The following is a 22124-nucleotide window of genomic DNA, read 5'->3' as shown; positions in this document are numbered from 1 at the left end:
TCTTAATTACGTTTCAGAACTGAAGGAGACAGCAATTACTGTTTAGGGTATTGTAACCCTGTGAATCAGAACCATCTGTGAGAACAGTAACTCAGATCCTCACAAATTTGTCTTATACAGTAGCTGATACTCCTTTTTGTTTTGGATATTCACGTTGTATACAGACTGCAAAGCCATTCCTCTGTCCCTGAAATGAAATACATATGCCTGAGAATCATGAGGATCTTTGCCAAATGATAAATATTTTCCAGGAAACAATGTTTCCAGAAATAGTAGTAAGTAGTTTCACAATCAAATTAAGTGATGCTCAGTTTCTGAGAGTTTTGTTTACCACAGTGTTTGAGTATGAACTACAAATGAAATTCTTCCTCACAGCTTAGAAACTCCTTTATCTATTAAGTATCAAGTATTTTTATCTTGCTGTACCAAGATAAAATCTTGATACATCAAGATAAAACAGTAAGTTTACATTGTCATATTTGTGTCAGCTGCAATCTTAGACAGATGTGGATCACCTGGCTGCCTACTCTCATAGGCACCTTCAGTACATTGAAAACATGATGCAAAAAGTAGCAAGATTTGGAGCTCCCCTGCTCCTGTCTTGCTCTCCATGACTGCAGCACTTTGAGCATTTGGCTCTGGTTGATAGCAGACAGAAGCTAAACTAGCTTCCTATCAAACCATGACACTCTTCCATAACCAAAGAGAAGCCCACAAAGTTTGTTCTAATGCTTACCAGCCCCAAAATATTTTACCTTCATGTGATTTTTTAGAGGATCCATAAGATTGAAATGTATATTACATTTTGGACAAGCTCGTGGAAAAGGTCCTCCATTTTTAATGGTGCTGGATGCAGCATTTGTCCCTGTAAAATTTAAAACATAAAAAGACTCAGAATTCACAAACAGAATACTCAATTTAGTAGTAGTGGCAGTATTCTAGTAAAATGTGCTATTTCAAATGAAAACTACTACCAACAATGAAGCTGTAGTAACCGTAAGCAAGGCTTTACAAGCATCTTTTAACTATTCTTCCTTTTTCCCAGACTGACTTGGAGTTTGCTCCATTTGACATAGACTGATAAACACATTTTACAAAATCTTATCAACAAACAAGGAAAAAACATGTGAGGAGATGAAGGCAGTATGATAAGGAGAAAGCATTTCTTCTGTGCACTACCAGCCCACCCCATCCTGGATAGGATGGATTTTTGATGGGTTTTTTTCACAAACTTTTCAAATGAACATGTAAAGCCTGTTTTCTGCCACAGCCTGATCATCATCACAATAGGGTTCAGAAAAAATCCTATTAGTTTAGCAAGGAATTTCACCCTTTGGTGAAAGGTTTTGGAAAGGAATTTCACCATTTGGTTCTCAATGATGAGACTATTTCTCTCTGGAGATTTGCTGGAATCTTGGCTTATTCAAATGCATTATTTCTGTTAAGCAAAGGTGTCTCTGGAGAATCTAGAGAATAAATCCTCTAAATTAATAATTACTCCCAGTAATTAAAGGAAATAATGCTTCTTTTATCAACATAAATGATTAATACCTTTTGAGCAAAAAGAGGTATTAAAGCTTTGCATTAGTTTAAACTTTAAGCTTTGAGTTTTCTCCAAACTGTCAAAAAACATGAGAGCAAGAGCTACTTTTCCAGATGAAACTCTCTTGCATTTTCAATTCATTCACAGATTTGAAGGACTCCATGCTAAGTAAGCAGTTTAGAAGCTAAACACAGGAAACAACATCTTAACAGTAGAGTCAACTGCTCCCTGCCAGGACTATGAAAAGATGTAATAAAACCAAAAACAAATACAAGGGAATGAACAGGTGTATGAGTTAAGAGATGACCATGCCTAGACCATAAATAAACAGTAATTTTCCTTAAGGTAACAGTTTTGCTAAAAACCACTGCTAAGCAGAAAGTCCTTCACATGAGTGGATGGCCATGTAAAAGATGTACCACAAACAGTGCTGCAAGTCTTCATCTTACAGTTGGTAAAACATTTGGACACATCACAGCTAAGTGCAAACTGAGTTGAAGAAAGCCGGTTCTGCAGCAAAACCTTGTGTTCTGCAGTGCTTCAGTGCTGGATTCTGTGACAGATTAGAAATTGCTATGCCAGCATGGGATGGCTTAGACACAAACTCAGCAAAATAAGCTTCTCAGTGAATATGATCTACTTCTTTTTTTACTGAATTTAGCAAGATCCTTCAGTTATCTTTTTTTATTATAGGCTGCAGCACAATATCTATTTCACCTGAAAGAGGGTGGAGGAAATTTTTTTCCTGAAATGTTCATGTTATAGCCACGTCCTTCTGGTAGTTGGAAAGAGCAAACAAACTCTAAATAAGAAATGCAAAAAACTCAAATCTGAAATTATTTCAAACAATCACTTCAACATTATAGGAGAGAAGATGTCTTGGAAATGTCTCAAAAGTCAAGAATAAATGCTGGCCTATTGCAATCACTAGAAAGCACTTTTTGGCTCAGGACAAAAATGCACCTAATAGCTAATACTCTGAAACAGCCAAACCAGCTCTCTTCTTGCAGGGAAGGAAAAAATCTTTCCAATAACATCGTTTCTTTGAAATAGACCATCTCCCCTCCCACTACTATTTCAAACTATATCAGAAACACTGCTGAAAAAAAAAAGGGGAGGGGGAACTGCACAACATATTTTGCAATAATCAGTCAAAGCACAGAATCACAAAATAATTTCGGTTGGACCTTTGGAGGTGGTTTTCTGCAACTTCCCAGTCAAAGCAAGTCTAATCTTATGCTCAGAGCATAAGAGTTCAGTCAACTTCTGAGTATCTCCAAGGATGGGGATTCCACAATCTAATTTGTTACAGCCTTGCCTGGCATTGCTAAAATGTTTTTTTTTCCTTCATCTAATCAGAACTAGTTCATAAATTCAGCAGTCATAGAATTCTATAAGTCAAGAATTCTTTCAATCTTGATTTTCTGGTTGGTTGTGTTTTGAAGTTTCAACCCCCTACTCTCTTCTTTGACATAGGAAATCAACTAAGAGAATGAGGTCAGGGGCATTTATTTTTATCATCTGTCTCTGAATGACTAATTACTGCTCTACAGAATTCAAACCTACCTACTAAACAATGAAGGTCTACAATTTGAATAGGTAATAACCTCAGGTAAATTAATTTGTAAATGTATATAAACCCTTGCATAGAATAGCTATTTTTACTTTACAGCATAAGAACAGTTACTTACTTACACTGCCTTAAGAGCATTAAAAACACTGACCAACTGAAACACTACAGATGTGTTAGGTTTTTCCATGACACAGAGGCAGGACTGCCAGCTAGATCATTCCAACTTCCTGCTGTTTGAAGATCCATTTTGTGCCTGTGCAACTGTTGGACAGCTACCTGTAGGTGAAACAGACAAGTTGCTTCTAGCATCGACCTCAGTAAGCCTGGCCTGTTTTGGAGTTACACTGTGACCTTCAGAAGTAGCAGGAGGTTTAGATACAAAACCACTCTCATTTAGACCTACAGTACTTTAATTAAAAGATCCTCAGTTTTTTCCCATAGTAATTAGAACGCATTAGTGATAACTGCAATTTAGAGTCCACACAAAGCAGTTTAAATATTTTCCTAAATTAATATGCCATACTGAAGTTAAGAAAATATCCAACTCAGACTGCAGGCCCAGACCAGTGAAGCAGGAAAGGGTAAATGCAAGAGATACAGACCCACCTCTGAAACCCCAGTAAATCATACAGTGGCCACCTGAATTCATTTGGCCTACTTTTCACATCTTGACCCACTCTAATGTGAGACAAGGTGAGTTCACAGTAACGAAGCTAAGCTAAGCAGCTGGTTTCTGCAATGCCTGCTATCTGGAACAAGCTCTGTGCTTCTGATGGAAAACACCCCTCCTTTCTTTCTGGTTCTGTGTTAATGCTGTTTTAGTTTCTTATATAACTGTAAACTTCAGTTTGCATGCAAAGTGAAAAGTGTTGTAACTTCTAATGACCAACCACAGCACATCTATCCGCTCTCTTCTACTGAAAGAACATCACATGTCCTTACAGTTTGCAGTATTTCTTCTCAAGAAAATCAGTAAAAACTAACAAACAAAAAAACCCCAGAAAACCATCAAAACAGGAAAACCCACAACAAAACAAAAAACACACACACAAAAAAAAACCCAAACAAAAACCCCCAACAACAACAAAACCTAACAACAAATCCACAAAAAACTAAACCAAAAAGCCCCACCAAAAAAAACTCCTAAAACACCCACCACAAAAAAATCCAACAACAACTTTGAAATTGGAAGGTTCAGTGGCTGATTAACATGCCCATAAACACTCAGCTCCACCTGGTCAGAAACCCATGTTCCTGTCACTGTAAGATTACCCTTAATGATATGAACTCAATACAGAGATCAGGCCTCAAGCAGACCTGAAAGACACAGCCACAAACCAAGGAGTCTGAAGTGCCAGCACAGGTCTTGTAAACCTCTCACAATGACAGACTGCAAACAGCCTTAAGACTATAATAAAATATGTCAAAGGCTTCAGTTCTGGACACAGTGATCTAAGCTAAGGACATTCTGGTATATCCCCCCCTACAATGACAGAGCTGCTCCAATGATTTCTCAGGGTGTAACAAGAAGCTCAACAAGTAGATACTTTGTGTCACAACTAATTATTCAAACATCTGAGAAGAAACAAAATAGCCCTCTGGCACCTATAGTTCTGTATACTCAGTGGGAACTATCTAAACTCGGCCAACAGTCTGGAGAATCTCCCCATTCAATGCACATAGGCAGACTCCCAGCAGGGAATGCTGATGAACATCTTGGAGAATTTGCCACACTGTGCCTCAAACGTGGGAAAACATAATTCACTCAATATAGAGATACTTAAACATCCTAACATTCTTCTATGTAGTATACCTTTCCTTCTTTTTTATATAAATATATTAAGCTCAAATGTGTTGCTCTAAGCATTGTTTGCCAAAGGTTCATTCATTCACACATTCACAAAATGATAAGGTTATTAATTAGATGCTACTACTTCCTGGGGGGTTTAATTTACTTACACTCAGTGTGTTCAGTGCATGAGCTGCTCACATGGACACAAGTCCTGCTCAGCAAAGGATTCCATAGAGCTGGTATGGCCTTAGCATTCATCTGTATCACCTGAGGCTATTGGAGCATCCAGCCATCAACCAACAGCAGCAACTGCTGCTGCTGGGAATTAAACTATGTGCAGCTCTGCAATGAGGGCTAGGGAAAAGACACAAGGTCTGACTGAGTTTACAAGGATCTTCAGTGAAGTACTTCATTTGACTGCAGAAAACCCTATTTGGAAACAAGGACTATTTTTATGTTAAAAGTACTCTTCATAATTCCAATTTTAAAAGCTTAACACATCTGTGATAATAATTTTGAAGACTCTTTTACATATTTATAAAGGTGCGTAGTGTTATCTATACAACTCTGACTAGTAAATTCGCTTTCAGAAGAACTATAATAATATAAAAATGCAGGTTTGCATTTTACTTCTGTTGTTTGTCCACAAAAAAAAATTAGGCCTACTTTGAAAACGAATCGCACCAAGTATTATTTAATATCTTGCTGGTATAAATCAGATTGACACCTCTAATCATGAAAGTGCCTCTCTCAGCTGGAGTGTGGACACCAGAATTCCTTGAATTAACCATATTCCAGTCTAGTCTGTCCAGTTCTCTACACAGCAGGCCACAGGGACTCCCAAGTACTCAGGACAGCAGGGAAAAGCAGTAGCCAAACAATTATTTATTGGTCACTTTGTGCTATTAGTGAACACTCAGTAGCTATTATCCAGGAGTTGGCTGTGCTCATACACACAATATTCCTGTGTACCACATCCATGATGGCAAAGAAGGAGCAAAGTACACTGGCTGCAGCACCACCTTGCTGACAGGTTTCTGAACCCACACCACCACTGAAAACACCTCAATGCTGCTCTGTGCATCCCTGCTGGCTGGGTCTGATTTTATAAATGATGGGAAAAGACATCAGAAATAGTAAGCTAGAATAAAAGCACCAAATGTACTGTGATACCAGAATAAGCACATGATAGGCAAATTGCTTCAGGCCTCTTAGTGCAGTGTCCTGCACCAACTCCTCCCTTTAATCTGGAGCTATGGATTCATGGATGCACTCCAGTCAACTCCACATGACAGGTTTTTGGGTCACAGCAACTTCTCATTCCTCCAAGTGGGTGGAGTTTGAAAAAAAGGGTTTTGTTGTCAAATTACATACTCTCTCCCTTCCTCTCCTTTTCAGGAATGATCCTTTTGATCCCATCTACTTCAACTCCAGCATACAGCAGTCAGAAAACAAAGATCATCATTACAGAGAATCCATCCAGACTCAGTTCTCCAGGTGCTGTTCACAGCTCCCCTTTTGTTAACAGTCTTTTCCTATTCCCACAGGCCAAAGAGTGATGAGTATACTGAAAACAAACCTTTACCTGTCAATAAAGATACAGTGGATCTGACAATGCTTTTTCCCATCTAAATGAGCATTATAAGAAGACATTAGTTGATTTTATAGTCAGCCTAATGCATTGAAAAGCAAAGTCTGACAACACAAGACTCCAAAGCTTATTTCATTAAACATCATACAGTGTTATGCACAGGGGGAAGAAAAAAAGGAGTTATACTATATTCTAGAAATGGTATTTAAAGTTATAACCCACACATCTGCACTAGAGTTAAATGACATTAGGCTGGTTGTTTCTCTTATCAACTACTACAGTTATACCCACCTGTTACATTCACTGCCGGCCCAGTCTGGTACTGTGGAACTCCCGAGTTCTGTCTCACACCAAACAGAATACCAGATGTATTATCTGGTGCATCTGGTAGAGAATCCATAATATAATCCTGATAAGATATTTTCAAGAGGGAAAAGAAGTTTGAGGTTTAATATATTTTTTTACTTGCAGGCTTCAAAGGGTTTATTTTAAAAACATATGATTGCTTAAAAGAAAATGCTCAGCTGAAAATCAAGTTCATTACAATCTCCCCAAATAGTATCTTTTGACATTTTAATAAGGTTGCAATTCTCATCAGTGCTTGTTAGTTTTTATAGCTGTGTATTCAGAATAGTAAAAACAATCTAAGACCTGAGAAAGACCATTTAATGAAACATCACTAATCTGTTTCAATTCCTAGTTGTAAAGGCTTTTGTTCCAAAAAGTCTGATGATGTTTCAAATTATACTTGATTGTTTTTCAAAAAAAACCAAATACTTTCTTCCTTCAACCTAAACTCAGGCATTTGCTTGTTACTCCTGCATAACATTTTGCTGCATTTCAAAAGATTAAAAAACAGAACTCAAAAGTAGTACAATCTTGTAGCAAGTAGAAGCTTCTCAAAGCAACAGTAAGGTAGAAATGAAAAAGTATTATTTCAACTCTGAAATAATTCAATGGTTACATTTCATCAAGCTGTATTGCAAAACAAAAAATTGATTAAAGTAGGGCTATTTTCCTGAAATAAAAAAATAAACAAATTTTAAAAACCATCCAATACACAATACAGAGACCTTGTCATCAGCAAATCCATGAGACAAAGGCCAAAATACATTTTGCTGGAGAAAAAAATAAAAAAGTTCATAAACTGATTCCCATTCACAATTTTGCTACTTATTTGAAACCATCCCTGTGCAAGTTACCACATCTTTAACTACCACCATGTAAACCAAACTTAATGGAAAGAAATCTAAAGGAGCACAAGTCCATAAACAGGTATCATAATTGGTTTAGGACTCCTAAGTACCAGAACAAAAAGGAAGATGCTGCTTCCAACCCTGCCTTTTTATTGTACATCTCCTTAAATGAAGACCCTTCAGGACATTAATAAAGAGCCACTCTTTCCTCTGGTGAGTCATCTAACCCACTCTAACCAAATTAAAGATAGATGTTCGGGAGTAGCTGAGGAAATAGTTACTGAATTTCTGCGCTGTACTTCCTAAAATTAACAGCTACATGAGCTGCAGACACAATAGGGAAGGTGTCACTGTAGTCACAACAGTTTCAGAAGAGCCAGCGAAAGGACAGCAAAGCACCTCAGCCTGCAGGCCACAGCTCAAGCACAACTAATGCTCAAGGGATAAACCTGTGGCAAACGGAGCGCAGAGCCCTACGCACATCATTCACATTTGAAATGTGACCAATACAACAGTGACATAGAAACACTGCATCTCTTACTAGTCTGTAGTTTCTTTGGTTTTATGTCTTACCAATATTTTAATTTTCAACAAGATCATAGTTTGGGTATTTTGATGGCATGGATACATCTCCCCAGTATATACTAAACATATCCAGCAAGCAAAAAAAATAAAAAAAGACAAACTTCAACGAACAGCGGAAGCTTTAAGAGACCACAGAATCTGCACTGCATATCTCAGATAAGGATGCATTACTTTCTAAAGCATGTCAGTCTAACCTGGAATAGACAGAACTGATTAATTTATTCAAAAGTAATCATACCTTTTACGTTTTAAATGAATAAAAATTTACCTGGTTGAGTATTACAGGCTGTGCTGTTGCAGGAGTCTCTGGCTTGGATACAGGCTGAGCCACTACAGGAACTGTAATATTTCTTGATGCCGGCTGTGTTGTCACTGGAATGGTTACAGGTCTGCTAACAGGCTGTGCTAGTCCAGAACTTGACCCAGGCACCTGCTGTGTTGACAAACATCCAGCAACTGGTCTCTGCAGTGTTTGTGAAGTTCCTGAAACATTCACTGCTCCAGCCAAAGGCTGAAGTGCCACCGAGCTGGTGGCAGGTCTGGGCACAGTCTGGAAGACTGATGGGGCAGGCACGGCTCCGGGGCTGGAGGCAGGCGGCATGTAATGCTGACTCTCAGACTTGAATGTAGTGACTGGACCTGTTGCAAAGGATTCCAAAGTTAGCTTTATGTAATTTTGCCATCAAATGTTTCATAAGTGTTGTGGATTTTTTTTGTAATTACCATATTAGGACAATAAAGTACCTCTACTGGGTGCACCATTCTGTATCCCCCTTCGTGGTGAGCTGAGGTTGACTCTGTTCAATATATCTGTCAAAAGTTACATTTATCTTAATTGCAAATAAATTAATAGCTTCATTGCTTTTGAAATTTAAAAGCTGCATTTATATATACTAATTATGCCAATTAGAATTTGGCTTATAAATTAAAATATTATTTCTAAAACAAAAACCTGGCAAAACCAACTGTCATTTGTACAAATTATGATATGTTCTTCCACTCCTCTTTGGTTAAGTTAGTTCATTTAACAATCTTAATGTTTATTCTCTTGGAGACAGGTTAACACATAGGAAGAATACAAACAACAACAAAAAAAAGGACATGGCATTAACATTTAAATTTGCTGATTATAGTGCATTCATTTACATCTCTTTCTCACATATACCTAATGTTTCCCAAATACTAGAACTGCCCTACATTAAAGTAAGCATTTTCTCTAAACCAGTAATGATATCATTTGCTTCTGTATATACAGCAAATACAGCACTTACAAAGTGGATTTTAGACTTCATGGTATCTGTTTTCCAATGTGAAAGGAAAATAAACAGATGAGCAACCAAAGGAGTCGTATTAGAATTGCATTACAAGAGCACTGATTTTCTTACATATCCTACATGGTAGTCTGTGTCCACACTCTAGCTCAGCAGGAGCACATGCAATTTCTTAATTTACATTTACTCCCTAACTAATGCCACTCATACTCCCCAACTTTTAAGTCTTAGTCTGGGATTTCTGACAATTTCAGAAAGTTACGAAAGTATTCATCAAATCAAAATATTCTTCTACTCCCAGATTCTCAGTTCCATTAGTGTTGCTGACAAGTTGCTTGCTCTGACCTGTGAAAATATGCATAGGAAATTAGATTGATTCTCTAACATCTAACCCACAAGGCTTGAAGTAACTTCTCAAACCAGGATCAAATGACATCAGGTTAACAAACAATAGATCTCAGAGTATCTACACATTGTGTTTAATAACTTTAAGGCTATTTTCACCAACAATGGCTCATTAGTATACACTTCACCAGTTGATAAATATATCTAATACCACCAGTAGAGCTCAGAACACCACAGCTTTCAACCTACCACCTGCATTTAGATCACACTAATAAAAAAGCAGCTGCAATGAACATATTCAAGCAGGTTTGCATTTTTTAAGATATGACGAAATTTGGTGCTGGAATGGTAACACTATTTTTGCTTCAACATAACAGGATTAAATTATTTTGGCATTTAGCTGAATACATACATTTTGCGAGCATTAACAAATCTATACCTCATACATGAATTCCAGAGTGAAATTAAACTAAAGCATCATCTATCTACAAAAGAAAAACTTTTATAAAAGTTATGTCTTACAAAGCATAGTCAAGACATCTGATGTGCACACATTCTAAATTACAAAGGTAGATTTTATTGCTTTTAAAAATAACATTTCGGAAAGCCAGTTAATTGAAATTATAAACTACAGTTACATGACTCAACTGATTCATCATAGACTTGAAGTGCACTTTCCTCTCTTCCATCAAAGCAGTATTGTCCCGTTTAGGTAAAACAGCACTGAAGCACAAGCATGCTGACATGCAGAGTAACATTTTAAAACAATAACAAATTACAGGTTTGTATCACTGCGAAACAGGAAGCAAGAACAACAAGCGGTAAATGTAGGAAAAATGAGCAGTTGCAGAAAAAGGTAAAGGAAACAAAGTGTGAACTACTTTTCATCCCAGCCAAAACAACCTTCCAGTACATCAGAAGGGACACTTGATACTACACAGCTCTCTGACAGCAGGTCAAAGTTGGGGTATTTACTATTTCCTTCAAGCTTTCCACACAGTTCGTACAAGAACTAGTAACTGTACTGTCAGGAAAAGGCTAAGAAAATGCAATGCATCGTAGAAACCACACCTTCCAGAAAAATTATATCCTATATGTGAGTTTCTATTTGTCATCAATTTTTCATCTGATCAGGTGCAAATTAAACAGTGATAAGCAAAGCTGAGCTCACGGTATCTTGCCTATCACCAATAACAAACTGAAGCCTGACTAGTGCCAGGTAGTACTACTTACAAGCCAGAGAAGAACTGAGGTCATTCTTCCATAGCTGTTTTTGATAGTGAAGTAGAAGATTAAAAAGAGAAAAGTTGAGGAAAGGGAAGGAAAAAAGATAAAGTAACAAGTCATACCATAAGTGATTTTATTTGTGTCAGGACCGAGTATGGACAGCACTAGAATAAGAAGCAAACATTTTAAGTCTCCATCTTTTACCAAAGTTCTTGAAGTTCACAGAATCATATCAAAATTAGAGTTGTCACCTGAATTATTTCTATCCTTTCACTACAAAAAAACTTGGAGGCTACAACAACTGCAATCAAACTTGGCGTGTTTGTTGTTCCAACACAAGCTAGTGCCTTAACAGTTGTTGTATGCCATGACCTACTGCCAATGACCAACAGCAATCCACAGGTCTCTGGACCTTTCAGAAAACGGTATTTTTCAGACATTCAATATGTCTGTAGCTGCAGAAAGCTTAAGAATAATTTTAAAATAGTCTTATTCACTCTTAAAAAAATATTTTCTGGTGAGAGTACTTATCAGATTCTGTATTCTTCTCATATTTAAAGAAACCTTGAACTTGCTATCCTAGTGAGCAAAAAACTGATAAATGCAAGATGAAAGTATTGTGAACTAAAATGACTGAACAGGTAGTAACAGCTCTGAAATCCATGCAGCAGAGTGTGACAAACAGCGTCATGGAACATTTTGTCTTGAGATCCTTTACTGCAAATTCTACACCTTCAGAAAACTACTATGGAAATCTTAGCTACAAGCATTAGTAGAAATAAGGCAGAAACTATGAGGAATAAACCTCACCAGGCAAAGTCCTGGATATGTGACTGCTTAGGGAGACCTTAGGTCACAGCCCTTAAAAATTGACTACAAGATGGATACACAAAAAAAGTTTCATTACTAAAGTTAATTAAAATAACAAGAAAAAATGTTATTCTTTACTTACCTGCCAAACCCCAAGCATAGGACAAACATGAAATTCTGAAACATCTCCTGTCATCACAATGACCTAACCTTACTCCCTGCACTACCTCCATTTAGAAGAAAACTAAGGAACTTGATGAAAAAACGATATTTCACAAAGGATGGGTAAATTTATCAATAAAAATCTTGTACTTCACAGACAGGCTTTCAGTATTTTCATATTAGTCACTTTCCAGATTGTGCTTTTATTATAGACACTGAAGACAGTTACCTTGGTTTTGTCAGAATGATGTTCACCAATAAATGAAATGAGAGGTGGAGGGAAAAAAAAAGGTGTGTAACAGGAAGACCTAAATTCATGCACATTCTTTTAGGAGGGAGACACTCCAAATACATAACTAAATTTTAACTATACTGTAAGCAATTGCATGCATTATTTCAGCGCTGTATACAGGGGCTTTTAAACTCTGTCACTAATGCTAAAACCTTCAAATGTCCTTATTTTGACCTCAGAGATTTAAGTAGAAGTAACATGTCATTAGAAGTAACCAGAGCTGTGCATAACCTGGGACAGATTTAATTTAAGACAGAATTTCTTAAGAATTCTGATTTTCAGTAAGACAGAGACACACAGCTTCAAGGTGTGGAATGTCTTAAGTTATTCTATTAAGAATTCTATACTTCCAAACTAAGTTTAACTTTCTATACTTTTAAAGTTCTGTTTTAAATTATGGAAAAGTGTTGTCTTACACGTAGTGGCTGGCTTTGAGCTGGAGATCTCCCCAACAAAGATTGGCTCATCATCATCGTCTTCATCATCCTCTTCCACTTCTCTCACTCTCTTTTGCCAGGGTTCTAGCTCCTCTTCTTCACATTCCATAAATAATTCTGCCATCTTGAGACTAGATAGTTAACAAAACCAAAAAACACACACACCAAAACATTCAGTACTTTCATGAAATACTTCACTGCTCAATAAGGAATACTGTACTTGTCAATAATTCCCATAGAAAGGTCTCCCTCCCTCCATGTTCTTTATAGATTGAACAGGATCTGACACAGGAGATCTTCAAAGATTGATGCCACATCACATTCTGACAATTGCTTGGATGCTCATCTTTGCTATTAAAGAGAAAAGACCAAAGATATCCTCCACAGAATTTAAGCTATTTTTGTCTAAAACACCAGTAACTATCAGAGGAAGCCTCTGACACCACAGTGAAAAGTATCTTCTTAAAAATTCCAGGTAAGTGATTCACAAGAAACATCAAGGGCCTTCTACAAAGGACATAACTGAGTCAGTGAAGCACTGATTATAACTTTATTCTCTTTGCATCTTAAAAAGCCCAACACAAACAAAACAAAACCCCACCCAAAGTCACAGCCTCCCAAATTTTCTAAGACTTTGCCAAGGCTTCCCTTAAGGTCACATTTTCTTTAAACTCCAACAAAACCTACACAAAATTCCCAAAAACACACAAAACAACATCAACAAGAAGAAGAAAACTACCCACAAAAACACTTTAAACAAAAAAACTCCACAACAGCAAAATCCCCAAGCCATACCTACAATGCACTGCATACTGCTTCCATTAGCAATTAAGACATGATAAAAATTTTGCACAGATCTCATTCGATGGAGTCCCTCATGCCTGTAGATGTTTTCTTGCATTAAAAACGTCATGTATAAAACTAGTCATGAGAAATATGTGCTTTTTGGAATTAACCAAATTCACATCAGCATATCTTATCACAACTGATTTTGTTTTTTAAATAAACACAGATGGCCAATAAAGCTTTCTTCTTTTAACATTATTTAACATAATCTTGAATGTATTTCTGAACAACAAAATAAGTAAGAAATTTTGCTATTTCTTTACATGGAGTACAAATAATCTAATAAGACTACAGAAATAATTAGTCTGTAACAGTTTATCACAGGGGAGCAGGCAATCATCCTCTACTTGTATGATAATGGGACTGCTGGTGTTACCACATGTTAAGACCTGAGACGAAATAAAGTAGAGAAATGCCCTAGGGTGATTTTATGATGCTTGTATCCCCAAACTGCTCTGTTTCTGCTGGATTTACACCTTTGGCCAGTGCCAGACCCACTACACAAAGCTGAACTCCTCCTTTGCTTCCTCCATCAGCTGAGAGTGCTGAAGTCAGACACGGTGCTAGGAAAGAGAACAGGACACTAAACTAAATTATTGTATGGGGGAAAGAGGTAAATTCTGAAGTGAACTTCCACCTGACAGAGACAACATGAGCCACATGCCAGGTCTTGGAAAGAGAATCAAGCCTAACTCTATAACTTTTTTTTCTCTGTAGGACCTTCTTTAGAACTTTTTTTTTAATAACTGAGGCAAAGTTTAATAGGCTTTAAGGCAGAATAAATTACTATTTCAGAGGCTTCTTTTACAGAACAGACAACAGAAATGATCAGTGTTTTTATTCTAAGAATTTAGTATTACTGACCTCAGGGGAAAAAAGGAATAAATTATAAAATGTGCTCAGAGGATGCAATGCAATTTATACTGAAAACACAAAATAGGCATAAGCAATGATGTATGTTAGCAGAATCCTAACAAGGTACATGTAATAACCTCACCTACACTGTAACACAGCCAATTTTTTCCTTAAATACAGCTAAAAGAAATTTGATAACACAGCCATGGGCTTTTAGAAAGTGACACCAACTGGTGATACCTCTTATAGATATTTCATTTTATGCATTAGGATATACACATTAAGATACTCTTAAAGGTGACTCAAAATGCAGAGCATCTTTTAAAAGGCAAGTATCATGATTAATTTCACATCTTTCAACTTAATTTTTTTTTATTGCAATGCTATAATTTGAAGCCAAGCTTTCACTGACTTCTTTTTCCTGCACTGTGTCCTCAGTTGTGCTAACCCAACTTTGTACAAAACTATGGTTAAAAATAACCTAGCCTAGTAACAGTTTTATCAGCACAATTGAGAGGTCAAAAATCTGTAGCCTGAACAATCAAAAGTGCAATGAGGGGTAATTGATTGGATTAGAGGAGATGTACAGGAACAGCTCCTGCAAGTGGCCTCCACTGCCAAAGGAAACATCTACATCCATGTTTAGAGTACAAATAGCTTCCAAATTTTTAGCTTTTTAAACTACATTAACACACAAAATGTATTCTAGGAAACCTGCTAGCAGTGCTCTCAAAGACAAAACCAACTGTGAATCCTTCCCCCACTCTGCTTAAATATTTCCCAGTGGTGGTGCAGACACCAGTGTAAAAAAAGTAAACCTACTGACAATAGACTTTATCTTCCTCATTTTTTAATGTGCATAAGCATATATTCATGTTTATACACACATTTCCTTCAAGGCGGTCCATGGAACTGAGAGGTCCAAAGCTCCAATGCAATGCTGTATGCATAGACACAAAGTGTTGAAACTGGTATTGTAAGGTAAAGCATCAAAATTGTGAACAAGTTCTTTAAAATACTTTAAAAATAACATTATAGACTATATCAAGATACTACTTTAAAAAGCAACTGTCCATCTAAAACTAAGCATAGCTATGCAAGTTCATTAGGCAGGCACAAATAACCAACAACCTGCAAAAACACAAGCCCTGGAACACTATTATAGTTACTAGAAAAGTGATGAACTAAAAACCTGATACAGGACAGATTACAAAATGAGAGCTCATTACCCTAAACAGCAATAAGCTTCTGATGAAATAACTGTTTTAAAAGCACTATTTTAGCCATCTTTATCATGGCAGTTAGGTTTAAAAACACCTAACTTTATTAAAAGCCAGCTGTATTTATAACTTCTTTCTCTTTAAAGCTAGGATTTAAAGGCACTCATATAGAAACAACAAAAAGTTACCTAACTTAAGTAAATGTATCAAGAGTGTAACAGCTGTACCGAAAACAACAGAACGATCTGTAGAAGAGAACCATAAGGATGCTTATGGTGCTTAAGGACGGACAGAAATTGGCACTATAGAAAATCACGGTAGATGCAGCCACAGTAAGACTTAAGAGTTATTGAAAATCCCGTTACCACTTCAAATGGGAATTTGCTCCACTGTTAAGCTCAAGTGAGCCTTTCAATACTCAAAACTTCCTTCAATTGGCGTAAAGTCAAATCATTAAAATGAAATTGGTAGGGAGCTCAAAGAGTGAGGACATTTACACTAACCAGAAATTTGTCAGACTAGCCCTGTCACCTTTTCATATAGAATCACAGAATATTCTGAGTTGGAAGGGTTCCACAAAGATCACAATCCCAACTCCTAGTCCTGCACAAGACATCCCTAACAATCCCACCACATGCCTGTGAGCACTGACAAAACTCTTCTGGAACTGGAGGGTTTGGTGCTACAACCACTTCCCTGAGGAGCCTCTTCCAGTACCCAACCACTCTCTGGGTGAAGAACCTTTTTCCAATATCTAACCTAAATCTCCCCTCACACATTTAAACCACTCCCTCAGGTCCTGTCACTGGTCACCACAGAGATCAGTGTCTGTCCCCTCATGAGTCTCTTCCCCTCATGAGGACTGCCATGAGGGCTCCCCTCAGTCTCCTCTTCTCTAGATCAAGTGATCTCAACCACTCCTCATATAGCTAAATTATAATTTTTCCCCCACTTTAATAGCTGCACTTCAAACGCCCAGAGAAGTTACCTTATTTACAACACAGATCACACAATAGACTACATGATGTATTTCTCAGATAACGTCCCATACAGGCACATAACTTTCCACCACATTAGTTGATGAAGGGTGCACAATCCACAGCTGCACCAGGACTGGAAACAACTGGATTTTAATTGAGGGCTGCATGTGTTTATTAGCAAAGAAACAATGATCAAGCCGAAAGTGCACCTGAAAACTGTAAAAAAACCAAAGCGTAAACCCACTTCCCTTAAACACAAACCTCAGGAGCCAACGCTGCCCTCTGTGCCATGAGAAGGCACAAGCTCCGCCTAAGGAAGGGCAATATCGGCGGTGCCAGCCCGCCAGCAGCTCACGCCGCCGAGCCGCAATGGTACCAGGCCGTGGGAGCAGCCGAACAGCTGCAGCTGGACCGCCCCGCGTCCCGCGCCGGTGACCGCCGGCGCTCGGCTGGAGCGGGGGGCTCCAGTTTGGGCGAGGCCCGCACGGCAGAGCCGCGGCCGGCGGGGAGGAGGCCGAGCTGAGCCGCGCCGCCAGCGCCGCTTTTGCTGTTAAACTCCGGGGTCCTTGGAGGGCCCCATGCGGCCGAGTGCGGGCGGAGCGAGCCCTGCCCGGGCCGCCCTCCAGGGCAGAACCGTCTGGTGCCAGCGGGGCCCGCGGGCGGCTCGCGGGGGCCCTCACAGCGCAGGGGCCCCGCTCGGGGACGCCAGGCCACGCTCCGACCTAAGATGGCGCCGGTCTTGCCGGCGACAATCCCCCCGCGTCCGTCCCCTCCGAGCGCCGCTCCCGCCGCCCGGGGAGCACGGCAGGGCGGGCCGGGGGCATGGAGCGGGCTGACCTTACCGTGCTTCCCGTCCGTAAAGGCCGCAGCGGGACAGCCACTCCCTGCCGCCCGGGCTGGCGGGGGATGGGGCAGCGCCGACTGAAGCGTCTCGCTCACCTCACCGGGGCGCGGCGCCACCTCAGCGCTGCCGCCGCCGAGGGAACGCGGGCAGGAGGAGGGGGCGGCCGCGGCCCCGCGCGCTGCCTGACGGGAACCGCGGGTCGGACACATCGCGGTGCCCGCGATCGGGGCGGGGCCGGGCCGGGGCGGGGCTTGCGCCATGTGCTGGGCCTCACACCCCGACGGCACCGCCGCCATGTGCCGGGCCTCTCAGCCTGGTATAACACAACACTGCCGGGTCTCGCAGCCTGGTATACACAACACCGCCGCCATATGCCGCGCCTCACAGTCCCGCTACCAGGAACTGCTGCTGGTTTTGGGCCTCATGACCTGGTCTGCACTGCTACGGTAGGCCCGGCCTCATACCCAGCAGTTGCAGCCCAGCCTCACACTGCCTGCTCTCTGCTTTGGTGAGGGCACACAGGGCCACTGCCATGCTGTCAGGGAAACCAGCAAGTATCAACAGAGGCTGGGGACTGAACAGATAGAAAGCAGCCCTGCCAAGAAGGCCTTGGAAATGCTGGTGGACTCAAGGCTTAACATAAGTTGTCAATGCTCGCTTAAAGCCCAGAAAGCCAAACGTGGCCTGGGCCGCATCCAAAGCAGTGTAGGCAGCATGGGAGGGAGAGGATTCTGCCCCTGCGCTGTGGTGAGGCTCCACCTCCAGAACCGCGTCTCTTTCTGGGGTCCCAGCACAGGGAGGACATTGACCTGTTGGAGCAAGTCCAGAGAAGGACACCAAATTGATGAAAGGTATGGAGACCTCTCCTACGAGGAAAGGCTTTAGAGATTTGGGATTGTTCAGCCTGGAAAAGACAAGATTTTCATAGTAACATAATTCCAACTTTTCAGTAGGTGAAGGTAACTTCCAGGAAAGATGAGGCACACTATTTACCTGAGCATGCAGTGACAGGGTCAGGGGGAATGGGTTCAAATTGAAAGAGAGTAGGTTTGGATTGGATATTAAGGAAAAAATTCTTTACTGTGAGAGTGGTGAAGCTCTGGAATAGGTTGCCCAGGGAAATTGTGGCTGTCCCATCTCTGGACGTTCAAGGCCAGATTGGATGGGACTCTGAGCAACTTGGTCTCATTTTACATGTCCCTGCTCACAGCAGGAGGTTTGGAACTAGATGATCTTTAAGATCCCTGGCAACCCAAACTGTTCTAAGATTATGTGCTCTCCACTACCTAGGAACCACTCTGGCTGTCACATTCGCACCCCTTGAGCTGGGACCAAAGCCCCTTTGCAGCTGCACCTCCCACACTGACACAGACCAGATTTCCTTACCAGCTCGGCCACAGGTTTTACATAGCAATGCCCTAAAATAATTTAATCGTGGTGTAGTAACTAAATCATAAAATAGCAGCTTGAGGAATGCACCTCTCAGGAGGGTCCCCTGGGCTTTTATACCCTCACAGTCTAAGGGTATGAAACTCTGAGGTCGTTGGCTCCTGCCCCGTTGGAGTGTGTCCCTCACCTGGCCGGGCCGCTGGTCCCCGAGCCCTTTGTTGTGCAAAGGGTCGGCAGTTCACGGCTTCTTGCCGGAGCTCTCCTGCGAGCCGAGCCTGCAGCTCCAGCTGCAGGTGCCCCCGGGCCGCCAGCACTGAACGGTCTCCAAAAGCGCGTCCCGGTCCCGGGCGGGCCCCAGGGCCCAGCAGGGTTCCCCTCAGCGGGACCGCGGGCGCACTTCCCGCTCGCTGAGCCGCGGGGCAGCCCGGGGCGGCGGGCAGGCCTTTCCCTGCGGGACAGCCAGCAGCGGGAACTCCCCACAGCCCTGGGGCCGAACAAAGACAGGGACAGCTGTGACCGGTGTTGACATCGAATAGAGGCAGCGGAGAGTATAGCACACAGCGTGCTGCTGCAGTCAGTGGAGCAGCACAGATGCTAAATGCTGTTCAGAGTGAAGGTTCGTTGTGCACCTGTGTTCTCATTTACCCGCTGGGTTAAATATCAGTCAAATACATGATCAACTCCTCTAAAGCTCTATTGAGTAAAACGTTCCCATTACTTTCAGTGGGATGTCGCTGGACACAGCCTTACCTGGGCAATGGAGTCATAGTTGCTGGAGAAAACAGCCCTGAAGCACAGCACCTCCAAGAGCTGCGGTTTCACTCGCCTCAGAATTTGCATATGAAAATCTCTGAATCAAAAGGTGACATAGTGTAATGAAAAGTAATGCAGTTTTCTCATGCCTTTTTGTCTACAGCGCAGTCTCATCCTGGCCAATAACTAAGAATGGTCCCGAGTTTGAATTTGGTTTTTTTTTCAGGTTTTCTGTCCATTATTCCCTTAATTTAAAAACTCCAAAAATAACAGAAAAAAACCCACAACCAAGCAACCAACCAAAAGTTTAAAAAACAAAAGCAAACACAACACAAAACGAAAACAAACAAAAACCCAACCGACAAAAAACACAGCCAAAAAAATAAAGCCCCACCAAAGTATGATCATTTAGTAAAATATGAAAATATTTCTGGTGATTTTTGAAGATAAATAATAGGAAAGTATTTAAACATGTAATCTATGTCTCAATTTTTTCAGGCCATACTTCTCGCAACTTATTGTTGTACTATCTGCCATAACTACCCTCAGAAATACACAGTTTATTTAGTATGAATTCCATTTCAAACATAGGGTTTTTTTCAGATGAATGAGTGAAGTATCGTTCTCCTTGTGAGCTTAAGCGCTAAAGATTTTAGTACTGTGTTTATCCTGGAAAATATTCTATTCATTTTAACTAGTATCTTTAGCCTTGAGATGCTTACAGAGTAGTTTGGAATCTTAGAGAAGTGAAGAAAAAAAACTCATTAGTAATTAAATAATTGCTGTTTAGTGATTATGTCATTAAATCATTTGGTTATTACAGTTTAGTTGTTAAACAATTACTAAACTTGCCCTTCTGCCAAAGAAGAACGAAAAAGGAGAGAAAGAAATATTCTTAATATTAGGCAGAAAACAGAGCTAAGGAATAGGAACCAGAGTTGAACTTATTTGAAGCAAAGTGACTGGGAAATAGTCCATTGACTTGGAACACACATTTTCAACTACTAATTTACCTACTGAGAAATCATTGCAGGTGTTTATGTTCCTTCTAAAGCAAGATAAACATAAAGAGAATATGAAGATTGCAAGGTAAAACATTGAAAAATTGCAAAGTAACAAAACCCTGTACATTTTTGTAATTATATTTGTGCATTCCAATGGTGCACAATTGCATACTTTCTGTTCTGCAAAGCCCCAAGTCCTTGGACAGATTGGTGTGAATGTCTCACACCATCCCACAAAGGCATAGGAGCAAACCAGAGTTTATCAAGTGAGAATTAATAATCATTCATAACTCTAAAACACAAATTAATCAAGGATAGGAAATAGTTCCCATAATTGCAAAAGAATTACAGGGAAAACTGCAAACATATGATACACTCTACAGAAAAACTTAGGAGGAGCTGATAGAGCAATTGAATTTCATGCAGTTAGGCAGCATTTGTGCACTGTTGACTGTAGCAGTGCAGCTAAGCTTGAAAGTTAACTAGTCTGAATTACTTCATCTGTTATTACAGTCTGCTGGCCTTGGACTCAGTTGCTAAAGAGACATTCCTTCACCTGTAGAAAGGTATTGACAGCAGTCTCTCATCAGTTTCTGGTTTTTGCCTTAAAAAGTACAATCTCTGCCAGAGAAATTGATTGATTGCCATATCTTTCAGTGATACAAACTGCTCCTATTGCTTGTTGCAGGTTAAAAAAACTGGGGGAAGCACTACTAAATTACTGTGACAAATACACCTAATGATGATTTTTTTATTACTATTTTTATTTTAAACTCTCCTAAACTCCATGTTGTATCTAGTCACTATTTGAAGGTGATCTGAGAGTCAGAGGGCAATTGTCTAGTCCTGATTTTGCATGTCAGTAGAACACCTGGAGCAGAGTGGGGATGTCTTGCTCATTAGCACTGAAGTTTGGGTTTGTTTAATATTGTTTGTTATTCTTTGAGGCACTAGTCACAGACAGCAAGTACCAACCCGTATGACATTGCAACTGGAGCTGCTGCCAAAGCTTCATTAGAATAGATATGTTCAGATGGGAAGCCTGGAACTATGAATGCACAAACAGATACTAAATGAACATCTGCAACACAAACATTATTCAACACATGTATGGTTTACTCATTTATTCCATAAGGTACACTTGTAAAATTGATTGCATTTAGTCTGCTGTGGTTTGTTCTTACAGTATCATACCTTCAGGAATTTGGCACAAGTATAAACACTGAGGAGTGATCTAATGTGTTTATAACATTATTTTCTACTGCTTGTTAGGCACATGTAACATGTTTATAGTGTCCTTTTCAAGACAATATGAAAAGTCTCAAGTATGCAATCCTGAAGAAAGCATAAGCTTCCAGTCTTTGGAAGTATACTTCTGTAAATGAAGAAGAAAACCTCAACCCAACCCA

General features: G+C 40.0%; 1 protein-coding gene across 5 annotated transcripts in view; it reads right to left on the bottom strand.

The window, feature by feature from the left end:
• The window catches only part of ZNF280D (zinc finger protein 280D), a 45628-nt gene extending 27877 nt beyond the window's left edge, over positions 1 to 17751 (bottom strand). For 3 of the 5 annotated variants that reach the window (XR_004061032.1, XM_030954982.1, XM_030954985.1), the window contains exons 1-6: positions 17568 to 17751; positions 12804 to 12955; positions 9025 to 9090; positions 8549 to 8919; positions 6791 to 6908; positions 756 to 865 (exon numbers count right to left, since the gene is read on the bottom strand). Coding sequence is in view for 4 of the 5 variants with exons in the window: in XM_030954982.1 (XP_030810842.1) it covers positions 756 to 865; positions 6791 to 6908; positions 8549 to 8919; positions 9025 to 9090; positions 12804 to 12948 (810 nt within the window). In the remaining variant the exon portion in view is untranslated. Of the gene's footprint in view, positions 1 to 755; positions 866 to 6790; positions 6909 to 8548; positions 8920 to 9024; positions 9091 to 12803; positions 12956 to 16986; positions 17541 to 17567 lie in introns of those variants that run through there. The other 2 variants (XM_030954983.1, XM_030954984.1) reach the window with 2 other exon arrangements.
• Positions 17752 to 22124: the final 4373 nt, after the last annotated feature.

This window comes from Camarhynchus parvulus, chromosome 10, assembly GCF_901933205.1.
Source record: "Camarhynchus parvulus chromosome 10, STF_HiC, whole genome shotgun sequence".
Taxonomy (NCBI): Eukaryota; Metazoa; Chordata; class Aves; order Passeriformes; family Thraupidae; genus Camarhynchus; species Camarhynchus parvulus.
This window is presented reverse-complemented; position numbering and strand designations above follow the sequence as displayed.